Consider the following 11,952-nt stretch of genomic DNA (forward strand, 5'->3'; position numbering starts at 1 on the left):
GATGTATTAAGCTGTCACATGTTTACGGTGAGTGTGGATCATTTCTCCAATGCCCAGGGGATCGGCAGAGTTACTGGAGGAGTCTGGAGGGAACCTGTCTCCTGCGGATTCGATGACCTCCATCCCCACCTGTATGCCTTTCTCCTGGTTCGGAGACAAAGAGCGGGACCGAGACAGAGAGCCCTCTTCTTCCAGCAGCAGCCTGCCGTACGCTGCAGAGACCAGCAGTGAGCAAAGCCAGGACCGCAAGAATAAGGTTCGAATAACAGTCCGGGTCTGTCCTCCATCATCATAATACATTTCTGTCTTCATTGTAAGAGTAAAACTAGTAGAAATATAACGGGAGGCAGTAGCAAGACATGTGCTGTCATTGGCTAGTTCTCTACATGAGATACACTAACTGGATCCACATGTTAGCCAGAGAGCCAGCAGGGGATCAAACGCATCCAGTGAAGCGCGTGGCTAACTGTCACACGGCGCTGCTGTTCCCACGAAGCCGTTTAATGAGTTCAAGACACCGGCTGAAGAAAATGATTACTCAGAGAATAGCTTTGGTTTGGTTGCCGTGTGCATTATGGTAGTTTGTGTCAGTGCTTTGCTGCCTGGACGTTTAATCTCACTGAACCGTGTTTCCTTTAAACAGACAAATCTCTCCTGGTCCTCTTTATTCAGTCGCTCATTAGATTTGGTACAGTATGTTTGTTTTACCTTTTTGATTTTAGATACCACGCTAGAGCATCACTAACAAATAGAGTTCTGCGATTTGTAATTTCTCACCCCCACACATCCTATGAATAATTCACCTTTTTTCTATTCAACTGGGTATGTGGTAGTGTTGTAGGAAACTAATGGTGTCTAACTGTCCTTGTATCCACATTCAGAAAGCCTCACAGCTCGTGTTAAGAGGAGACAGACGTAGTTTGTCGGGCTTGTTGCGCCAGCTAATGGGAAGTTTGTGTGTAACAATCAACACTAACTGCTGCGTTGTAACTAACTTGAATAGTGCAACATGTTTTTTTAGAGTGTACTTCTTCCGCTCCATTAAAATGAAACTTCATATGAACTTACACGTAGCTGGTGCAACAGCCTGCAAGTCTGGGTAATATTTCCCTGATTCCCAATATAGTTTAAAAACCAATCTCTTGATGAATCAAATAATAAATCTCACAGCATCAACTAAATGAAGAACATTACCCCATACCTGTTGTGTGTGTGTGTGTGTGTGTGTGTGTGTGTGTGTGTGTGTGTGTGTGTGTGTGTGTGTGTGTGTGTGTGTGTGTGTGTGTGTGTGTGTGTGTGTGTGTGTGTGTGTGTGTGTGTGTGTGTGTGTGTGTGTGTGTGTGTGTGTGTGTGTGTTAGTATAGTTAGTTGCTGTAGTTTAGAGGTTGTTGATGTACTTTTGGATTGGTTTTTAATTCCTCTTGAATATTGTGCTGCATAGCGTGTTGAATATCACAGTCACTCACTTGGATTGCTGCCACTGAAATGGTTTATCACGATCACTTCAGTCCTAATGGAAGCAGCGCTGCTCTCACCCCTCACCGCCGTCGTGTTTTGCTTGTCCTGCTACAGAACTGTTGTTTGGTGATGTGTTGCTTTAGTAAATGCGTTCCTTGTTTCCCCCACTTGTTCCAGAGTTTTTCAGTCATAGATGATTCTAACCCTGCCAGCCTCGGTTCAGACACCTCTGGGTTAGTCGCTGAACCCGATCTGTCTGGGCGCTCACACACTTTAATCTTCTCTTCCAGTGAGGTGAGTGCTCTCCTTGTTGCCGCGTGGGACGCCTCGATGCCGCTGAAAGGGGACATTCTCAAGCATGCTCTTTGAGCCGTTCCCCCTTTCACAGCTGAGAGTGAATCATGAATGCAGAGGGAATTGAAGAGAGCTGCATGTGTGTGTGTGTGTGTGTGTGTGTGTGTGTGTGTGAAAGCTGTTTTGTTTTTTCCTAAGTCAGCTGTGATGTTGCACTTCAGCGTTTGTTAAACCGTCAACCGGTGCTTCACGTTCTTTACGAGCGTTGGCCGACCACAGAAGCATGTCGACTGCTCTGCTGCCTGCTCAGTGGTGTTTCAGCAGCAGTCTTCTCTCGTGTTACAGAGTCCGAGTCTCTCTCAGTGAAACGAACAGAATGAAGACACACAGACCTGTGTCTGAGAATGTCATCGATGTTTTTGATGCCATTGCACGCTTGTTTTCTTGGTGCTAGCTTAGGAAGTGTATACACTGCACACAGTTTTGTTCAACAGAACTTGCACTTCGTGTTCTTTTTGCTTGTTGTATACATATTGCAGTTGGCTTCACTTTTCAGCAATTTCTCCACCTATAGAAATAATAATTTACTCAGAGGAATTCATTTCAAACAGCATTTATTTAAGTGATTTTGTGATGATTAATGTTTGCATTTCACCACTTAACTGTGCTTTAGGAACATTGATCAATGCTGTCAAACACATACAGTACAGTCCATGGCATCGACTGGCTGTTGCACATTGTTGGAAGGCACCAACTACATATATATATATATATTTGGTATTCTTCCACACACTACACATGAGCAATCCTTTTCCTTTAGTGTACAACAACATATGACATGAAACAATCACAGAGATTCTCACTCTTACTTTTATAATGTCTCTTTGCACCACCTGTGTCTTCTGTAGACTTTAGACGATGAACCAGTGGCCACAGGGAAAGAGTATCAGTGGCAGAACCGGCCTGTGTGTGAATGGACCAATCAACAGGTCTGTCACTGGTTGATGGGCATGAACATGGACCAATACACCCCAGAGTTCACAGCTAAGGGAGTGGACGGACAACAGCTCTTGTACTTGGACAGTGAAAAGTTGAAGGTAAAAATGAAACCTAGCATGATAATTATGATAATAATTATCTCATACAAGGCCTCTTTCATTGCAAAAGAAGTCTATTGTTCAGTGAAATATTGTCAGCCTTTCACTGCCACCTTGTGGCCAGACAATGGTAGCGTTATTTTGTCCTCACTCTGTGCTCTTTTTTTCCTTCAGGCACTCGGTGTGTCAAGTCAAAGCGACCGTTCAACCATCAAGAAGAAGCTGAAGGACATGCGTAAGGCCCAGGAGAAGCTGGAGAAGCAGAGAGAGAAAAGAGAGAAGGAGGTGCGGCGCAGCGGGAAACTGCCGGTCAGCACCGACTCTGTCTGCTGAGGTAGCAGCTCTGTTCTCTGGATATTCATGCATCCCATAAACCTCATCACTACCGGGCCCCTGAGCACCCCGAGAACCACAGAAATGACTGTTGTGATTCACGTTCATCCAGTAGCTCCTCATTCTTCTCTCGTCACTGATTCTCTGGAATGTTTTAACAAACTTCAGCTCAAACCATTTTAAATGAAAGATGGGGAATGTAAACAAAAACACGTTTGGTATGTGACCAAAAATGGAATTGTAACATTTTTTTTACCACTACAAGCTCGAAGCTATGATTTAAAAAAAAAAAAAAAAAAAATTGTTTCAGAATCTAATGTAGTAGTTGCAGATCATGCACACATTTAAATATGGAAGTCAAATGTGTACTGCTTCTCCAGCATTTTCTATATTTGCTAGTACAACTTGTTTCATGTACATGAACTCTTCTGCAGGAACGGTTGTTGTACAATTCAGATAAAAGCACTATATTTGTCTTTTAAGCTTCAATGGGCGACAAGGTTTTAAATGTATAAATACGTTTTATACATGTGCTTATTAACTGCATATCTTTTTTTCTTTTCTTTTTTTTTTTTTTTACTTAAATACCATTGTTCATTTTATACTGTATACATTTTTCTACTAAGTAGAATAGCTAGGCCGTGGCAGCAAACAGACGGAGTAGGGACGAGGTGAACGCTGACTCGGCAGGTCTGCTACACGTACGCCTCGCTGCCGCTCCACCAGACGGTCAGCGTGCCCATGACAAGGACCCGTGTGAGTCGTGCATGAATGCGAGGCTGGACAATGATTTGTTCTCAGCCGAAAACCCCAAGTGCTTCCTTTTCGTCTTCTCTCACGCGTGACGCCATGTTCTGTGTGCCAAGCAAGAAAATCATGGTTTCCACCTCTTGTGAATTAGAGGCATTTCTTGGTACATACAGCATCAATAAACTAATTTTCACTTTATGTGGTGTGCTTGTGTTGTGTTCTAGCTTATCTTATCGTGCAACACATCGAGTGACAGTTTCCACCATCACTTCCATCCACATAAACACAAATACACATCCGTCTGTGTGGAGATATTTATTTTTCACTGAACATGATCCGTACAGAGTAGCTGCTTCAGAGTAACATGGACAATGTTGTGTAGCTTATTTGACAGGATGAGTCTTAATAATACAACCACAGTAATTCAAACATGTTTCTCTTAAAAGTTGCAAACCCAATACAACATAGCTTAGAAATTTGTGCGTCGGCAATGTTGAATTATAATAATCCCCTTTACTTGTAAATAGGTAAAAAATCAATGTTTTTGATCACATGTTGCATCCAACCGATGAATAGACACTTTTTAACCACTTCGACTCATCAGCAGAAACTTCCAACGGATTAAAAAAAACAAGCAGCAACTAGTTATCTAACAAGTTTCCAACTTCCCACGAAGCAGAGGAGCTGAGCTGAACGAGCTCCTCACACAGACGGACTAACAGTTAAAGCTTTTTAGCTTTCAGCTAAATGAAAGCAGCTACGCGTTGAAGGAAATGCTGTAAACCAGTAGAGCAAACGGTTCAAACCTTAACCACGCTGATAGTTTCAGTTGGTGACGTTTTCAGATGATGATGCGTCGTTAAATGGAATTTAGTTTGTTCTCAAAGCATCGAAAAATGACCTTTCAACTGATTTAATCAGCTGAAACGATTACGTTATTGTTTGTCCAGCATGCGTCAGCTCATCCTTCATGATAATCTGAGGGTTATGTTACACGGTCAATATGTTATCAGCCTGAAACTTCCAGCATTAGTTAGACTTTCAACATCAATGTGGCTTTCCAGAGTCATCACTATTCATGGTACCAGTAGGAGTGAGAAGGAAACACGTTTTTCTTCACAATAAAACTATTGACCTATGAGGAATTTGGCACACCACCACCTCTCTTGCATACGTTGCTGCAGGACCGCAGCCTGTTGGATCTAGAAACTGCGAAACGTCGTCATGTCCTTCGGCTCTTTGCTGGGGACGCACCAGTCGTCGGCCTCGTGGATCGTCTTGTAGTGTTTCCAGGCCGACTTGTTGTACACGGGGAGCCTCTCAATGGACTCCGTGGAGAGCGCCTAAACAAGAAGGTAAAACACGCTGTAAATAACGCACGGCGCACACACATGATGTTCACGCACAACTCATTTTACCCGGATGTAGATCACAGCATCGGTTCCATAGCCCTCCAGAGAGTACAGCTTCAGGTCCCCTTGAAAGTAGCGGGCGTACAGTCGAGAGATGGGCAGGCCGTGCCCGTAACCAGCCTGGACACAAGTAAAACAGAGCAGTCAGCAGTTTTATGGCAGAGAGCACATGATATAAGAGGCATGTGTGTTAAGAGCATGTGGGTTTCTTTTGTTTTTAATTAAAACAAAAAGTATCACAGTCTAACTACAGACATAAGTAGTAACAGTAGTTCAGTCCCAGATGTATCCTCTGATTAATCTTAAAAGCTTCATGAGGTTATTATGTTATCTTAGTGTTATTAGTTCCGCCTGGTTTTATATCACATTGGATAAGTCGAGAGCAAAGTCAGAGGAGTGACGATCACACACGAGGGTTACTGACCAGAGGAGCAGCTCGGGCCCCGTCGATGCTGGGTCGAGGAGCCGTGGAGTACGTGTAGGTGAACAACCTGTCGATCTTGCGCAGCGGCACGCCTCCTCCGCGATCACTCACCTGGAGAAGAACATCTTGTTTGGTTTACGCTGGCATGTTTTTTTTTTTGGGGGGGGGGGGGGGGGATATAACTGGTGAACGCAGCACAGCTTTTACCTTGACCGTCAGATCTTCAGTTCCCAGAGCGACCTGCGCGTGGATAGGAGGGTACTCCATGGCGTCGCCGTACAGCTCCATGGTGGCCCGCATGGCGTTCTGCAGCGATGAAAGCACAGACAGCAGCGTGACGTGAAACCGTATCGTGTGAAACACCGGCTGTCGAATTGTCAGTTCAAAAAGCAAATCCTACCTTAAAAAGTTCAAAGACCATGTGGTACAAATGAGATGGAACATAGACCACAGTGATGGGGTTGACTGTCGGGGACGTAGAGATGATAATAAAGTTGATCAGGTACGGTTGAAGTAATTCATGTGTATCTATTCATTAATAATGCAATTTAAAGTGTTGTTTTTCTGACTAACGTCTGAAGTAGTTACCTTTGAAGTCCTCCAGTATCAGCTCCGGAGAGTTCACGTAGTACCGGTCACAAAGGTTTCGTGCATTGTCATAGGCGTCTGCAGGGAAGAGGTTTTTTTTTTTTTTTTTTAGGTGGGAACACAAATGACGACATTTCTGAGCACTTCAACATAAAAGTGTTCTCACCTCTGATGATCTCGCTGACACGACAGTTTGGATCAATACTGCCGATCTGTTTGGGATGAGCTGGGTTCACCTTCACCTTCCCACCAAAGAGGAGCGCTGCAATCAAACACACAGGGATATAACCGTGCGCTACAATAGAAAGTGTTCATTATTCTAATATAAATAGACACTTGAGGACATATTACTCCCCCAATTCTCAATGAATTGATCAACCGTCTGAAAAATGCAACATTTAATCAGAAACTGGAGATTTCTTACTTAATTCTCTCCAATTATTTTGTTATTTCTCAACTCGAAAGCCTGAATTCTGACACTCAACACACTCTCACTCTGTCCCGACTCACTGGGAGCGTGACGACCAAAAACTAAAACTTTCCATCTCTGCACTCTCTAATCTCCTAAACACAGAGAAGCCCATTGTTAATGTTATGACCGTGGCGTGTTTCTTTCATTCTTCCTCCCTCATAATCAAATTGTAATGTTTTCTTTTCTTTTATATGCCTCCTGTTCCTTATTATGTGTTTGCCATGCACAAAGCAGGAACTGTGTCTTAATAATAACAACAATATTTAGTGTTAACATTATTGTTATAACATCCAGGTCTAGGCTGGTTGACTGCGTCTTTGCCCGTCTGGGTGTCTGGGAGTTATCTGTTTTTGTTTTCCTGCGGCAGTGGTGTTAAAAGCTTGCAGACCATCTTTTATGGAGCAGAAGAGGGTCTACTCACTGTGCTGGTTGAGCAACATCCTGATGGATATCCTGCTCATGTAGAACCGATCCAGAAAATACTGAACATTTTGGCTGACGACGGGGTCCGTGCCGTGGTTCTCCTTGTACTCCACGACTCCCTGAGCCATGGTGGGGATTACATCATTGTGCCGATCTCTGATCTTTATCACCGCGTCTGTGAACCTAAATGAAGACGCAACGATTACTGCGAGGCATTAGATCATCGTATAGAGGAAATAAAACATCATAGTGTTTTCATCTACTTACTCATATGTGACTTTCTCATCACCTGCATTCTTGTCCTTGAACTCAAGAATCTCTTGAAGACTTTGCATGTACCTGCACATGAAACAGCACCGTTTATTGGCATCGGCGGCGTAGTTTTGAGAGACAACTAACTAAGAAAAGGCAGAAGGAAGCCTGCGTACCAGCCCTGGACCAACCGCACCGATGGAGTCCTCAGTAAGTTGTCCGGCAACAAGTTGATCTCTTTCATGATGTTTGCCAACCTCACGGGCAACTCCTGTCTGAGGAAGGTGAACGAGGTTTTCTCACACGCATTTTCTGAGCCTGAAAACATTATTGGGAGACAAAAGTGATTAATCATCGATGTTGTCAGGTTGGGTGATATGATAATGCATCATTTTGCCATGCAGTTCATGCTGAGGCAGCTATCAAAAGGCCCATTGTGGGCAATGTTGCAAAATAATGACCCAGACCGGTTATGCTAATATTGGATTTGTATGATTTTTGCATTAATGTTAAGCACTTTCTTAACTTGTCAGGTGTCTTTGTTGGAATAGTCCAAAAACAGACATACATGCCTGTCTGGTTATTTTAACTAGAAAGAGTTTCTCATTCATTTTTCTTCAGGAAAATTTAATGTCAAGTGAATTTTATTTATAAAGCCCAATATCAGAGCTTTGCCTCGGGGGGCTTTACAATCTTTACACCCTCTGTGCCTGGATCCTTGCAGCTGGAAGGGAAAAACGGACATGTGTGTGTGTGTGTACCGACTCTTACCGAAATCCAGAAACTGCTTCATTGACAGAGGAGAGGGCGAGAATTTGGAGTAATAGTCAATGTCCTTTCCTATGGACACGCTGCTCCTCAGAAACCTTAAAATCCGCATCGTGGCAGCTCCTGTGTTCGCAGACGATGGCTGTGCTTGGTTAGTTTATACTTACAGGTCACATCTACAGTTCCGACACGCGGTTAAGTTAGCTGATCTTTGTTGACATTAGCTTCCACGCTAGCGTCAGCAGCACGCAAACACACTCGTGGAATCAACGATCTGTTACTGAGTGATTTGGTGAAATTTGTGAATAGTCGCCGTCATTTTTTATTAATCGCCCTTTAATTGTTCATAGAGAAGTGGAATAAATGTCAACACGGAAAGAAGGCTATGCGGGTAACCCAGACAAAGAGTCATAGCTGTGTCAAGAGCGTGAGTATTTCGGCTATGTTAACATACTTTAAAAAAGACTTTAATGATCATATATGCTTCTTATTTTGTAGGTATAAGAAATATATCATAAATATAAAACAGATTAAAAATATTAAATAAATGGGAAAGCTTAATGGCATATTTTATTAATTTTAAAATTGTTTTTTTTAATGCTAATACAAAAAAAGTGTATTTCGTATAGTCTTTCAGAAAAAAATAAATTTTTGAATGTAATTGGCATTAAGAATGTAAAAATATGCAATTAAATAAATCCTTTCGTACGTATATTTTCTTTTACATTTAGTTTTACGTTAGTGTTTCGTTTTCTTACACGGCTCGTAATCTGCATGAAGTGTATTATCTTGTCGTAGACTCAGTACTCTTGGGAAGAAAGAAGGGTCCGTTTTCCCTGAGATCAGTTATTCAGGCAGCAAGCTCTACCAATCACATTTGAGTTCGTCTGGTCCGGGCCTTAATTGGGCATTAGAGCTGTCAATCTTACCAAGAGGCGGGCTTTGTGCGTTGGCAGACAAGACTCGGGGCAAACTCATCAATGGTTGGTCCTATCTGCCGTCATTTCCTTTAGTCGTCGACAGAAATGCCTGTCTAAAGAAGTAGGAAACAGAGGGCCACGTTTTGCGAAGGATGTTTTGTTAGTTTTTAAGTCTCCGTAACGTTCCAAAACCCGTGATTGACTTCATCAACCGCTAACGTCTGGAAAGCCATCGTAGCAGAGAAACTATTCCCTCGGGTTTCGTGGGTTGAACCAGCTCGTGTTGGTGACCCGCCAAAAGCCGCAGAAGTTCAGCGAGGAAGTGACCATTTTGTGAGTTAGCTGATTTCGATAGCTTGATATTTAAGTTGTTGTCCCGCGAAACGAAAATGAGTGGCGGTTTCAACTTCGGGCAAGCCTCCACGGGCTTCTCTTTCGGAGCTCCGAAGCCAGCAGTCCCAGGCCCCGGCACGGGCTTTGGGATGACTAACGCCGTACCTGCAGCCGCTGGTGGGGGCTTCGCGTTTGGCACTCCGACTCAGGCCACCGCCGCCACCAACCCCACCGGCTCCTTCAGCTTTGGCACCCCAGCGAAGAGCACAGCAGCCGTCGGAGGCTTCTCTTTTGGGACCCCCAACGCCTCGTTTGGCATGGGCACTCCTCAACCCGCAGCGCCACAAGGGCTGACTTTAGGCACCACAGCAGCTCCGGCTGCGGGGCCAGGGTTCACCCTGAGCGGGGGTTTCCCACCACAGACTGCAGCTCCTGCAGGAGGGGGCTTTGCCTTTGGTACTCCTCAAGCTCAACCCCAACCTGCAATGCAACTCCAATCTGCAATGCAACCCCAACCTGCAATGCAACTCCAATCTGCAATGCAACCCCAACCTGCAATGCAACCCCAACCTGCAATGCAACCCCAACCTGCAATGCAACTCCAATCTGCAATGCAACCCCAACCTGCAATGCAACTCCAATCTGCAATGCAACCCCAACTTGCGGCACCACCAACAGCCACAGTAACAGCGACTACAGGAGCGGGCAGCCTCTCATTTGGAGGGTTCAGCTTTGGAGCAACCAAGGTCCAGGCGACTACACCTGCAGCCCCCGTTGCTGCCCCAGGAGGGGGCTTCAGCTTTGGCACCGGTGCTCCATCCAACCTCACTATGAGCATGCAGCCCCAGCAGCCAGCACCCACTGCTGCAGTCACAGCCAGTCAGGGTGGAGGATTTGCCTTTGGGATTAAACCCTCATCCACCCCAGCTCCTCCCGCATCCACCCAGGCAGTCCACGCTCCAGGCCCGTCTCTCTTTGCTTCACCCATCTCTACAACAGCTGCTGTTGCTGCTGCCGCCGCCGCCGCCACTGCTGCTGCTGTTACTGCCGCTGCACCAGGTACAGGCTTTACTATGGGTGCAGCTCCAACTTTAGCAGCAAGCACGGCTGCTGCAACCACTACAGCAGCTGGTGGAGGTCTGGCTTTTATGCTGAAACCTCTGGGGGCAGCCACCATCACCTCCACCTCTGTCCCTACCGCCACTGTTGCAGCTGCCCCAACAGGTGTTGCGACGGCCTTCGCACTGGGGCTCAAACCTTCAACAGGTATCGCAGTGACTTCTACGGCAACAACGCTCTCTACAACTGCCGCTCCTCCGGTGATGACCTACGCCCAGCTAGAGGGTCTCATTAACAAGTGGAGTCTGGAGCTTGAGGACCAAGAGAGGCATTTCTTGCAGCAGGCGACTCAGGTGAACGCCTGGGACCGCATGCTGGTGGAGAACGGAGAGAGGATCACATCCCTGCACAAGGAGATGGAGAAGGTGAAGCTGGACCAGAGGAGGCTCAACCAGGAGCTGGACTTCATCCTTTCCCAACAGAAAGAGCTGGAGGACTTGCTCTGCCCGCTCGAGGAGTCGGTGAAAGAGCAGAGTGGGACCATCTACATGCAGAACGCCGACGAGGAACGCGAGAGAACCTACAAGCTTGCCGAGAACGTGGACGCGCAGCTGAAGAGGATGTCGCAGGATCTGAAGGAGATCATCGAGCACCTGAACACGTCCAGCGGCCCAGCAGACACCAGTGACCCGGTGAGACGAGGCCTCGTTCAAGTTGAACCTTCCTTGACACTTTTTTGTTGCTTTGACATATATTGTTGCACATTTAAATTTACCTCTGTGTTTTTTGTTTTTCAGCTTCAGCAGATCTGTAAAATCCTCAACACCCACATGGATTCACTTCAGTGGATTGATCAGAACTCTGTTCTTCTGCAGAGGAGAGTGGAAGAAGTGTCGAAGTTGTGTGACAACCAGCGCAAGGAGCAGGAGAAAACCTTTCGTCTGACATTCGACTGATCTGGAATAAATACGTTGACGTGTATATTGACTAAATGATGCTTTTTGTCGGTCGTTCTAAAGAGGGAAGTCTTTTTAGGGGGTTTAGATATTTTAAATGCAAAAACAAAGCCAGTCGCAATTCCTGTTAACTTGCTTTATCTTTCGTTTGGTTGCATAAAGATCAATATTTCCGATGCAGTAGTTTTTATATAGAGTGAAATGATCTGTTCCCATGTAAATGCTATGGTTGTTCTAAATAAATCAATGACGTAAGGCTCTGTTTTATTGGATAGCCAATAAGAATGTCTGCCATATATCTCAGTGGTAATGTTTAAGTCACAGAGGTAGAGGTATGATTACTTAGTCAATTGACAGAAACTTCATCAACTGTTTTGATTATCAGTTAAGTGTTTTTATCTAACAAAAAGCCA

General features: G+C 45.0%; 3 protein-coding genes across 3 annotated transcripts in view; 2 read left to right on the plus strand and 1 right to left on the minus strand.

The window, feature by feature from the left end:
• Positions 1-4,130, plus strand: part of ppp1r9ala (protein phosphatase 1 regulatory subunit 9A-like A) — a 22,848-nt gene extending 18,718 nt beyond the window's left edge. Inside the window, exons 16-19 of the mRNA XM_076107597.1 lie at positions 58-256; positions 1,636-1,752; positions 2,661-2,849; positions 3,024-4,130. Coding sequence (XP_075963712.1) covers positions 58-256; positions 1,636-1,752; positions 2,661-2,849; positions 3,024-3,182 — 664 coding nt within the window. The 3' untranslated portion in view covers positions 3,183-4,130. The remainder of the gene's footprint in view (positions 1-57; positions 257-1,635; positions 1,753-2,660; positions 2,850-3,023) is intronic.
• Positions 4,131-4,232: 102 nt separating this feature from the next.
• pdk1 (pyruvate dehydrogenase kinase, isozyme 1) lies at positions 4,233-8,731 on the minus strand. The gene is made up of 11 exons (XM_076107649.1): positions 8,275-8,731; positions 7,680-7,821; positions 7,519-7,590; positions 7,250-7,434; positions 6,523-6,618; positions 6,357-6,434; positions 6,169-6,233; positions 5,976-6,074; positions 5,769-5,879; positions 5,351-5,464; positions 4,233-5,275 (listed from the first exon to the last, which is right to left on the minus strand). The coding sequence occupies exons 1-11, from the start codon at positions 8,381-8,383 to the stop codon at positions 5,135-5,137; spliced, it is 1,212 nt and encodes a 403-aa protein (XP_075963764.1). The 5' UTR covers positions 8,384-8,731; the 3' UTR covers positions 4,233-5,134.
• Positions 8,732-9,271: 540 nt separating this feature from the next.
• nup62l (nucleoporin 62 like) lies at positions 9,272-11,794 on the plus strand. Its single transcript, XM_076107637.1, has 2 exons — positions 9,272-11,275; positions 11,381-11,794. Exons 1-2 carry the CDS (start codon positions 9,581-9,583, stop codon positions 11,537-11,539), a joined length of 1,854 nt encoding a protein of 617 aa, XP_075963752.1. The 5' UTR covers positions 9,272-9,580; the 3' UTR covers positions 11,540-11,794.
• The last annotated feature ends 158 nt before the right edge of the window (positions 11,795-11,952 follow it).

The sequence above is a fragment of the Anarhichas minor genome, unplaced genomic scaffold, assembly GCF_050575085.1.
Source record: "Anarhichas minor isolate MPS153535 unplaced genomic scaffold, ASM5057508v1 ptg000004l, whole genome shotgun sequence".
Taxonomy (NCBI): Eukaryota; Metazoa; Chordata; class Actinopteri; order Perciformes; family Anarhichadidae; genus Anarhichas; species Anarhichas minor.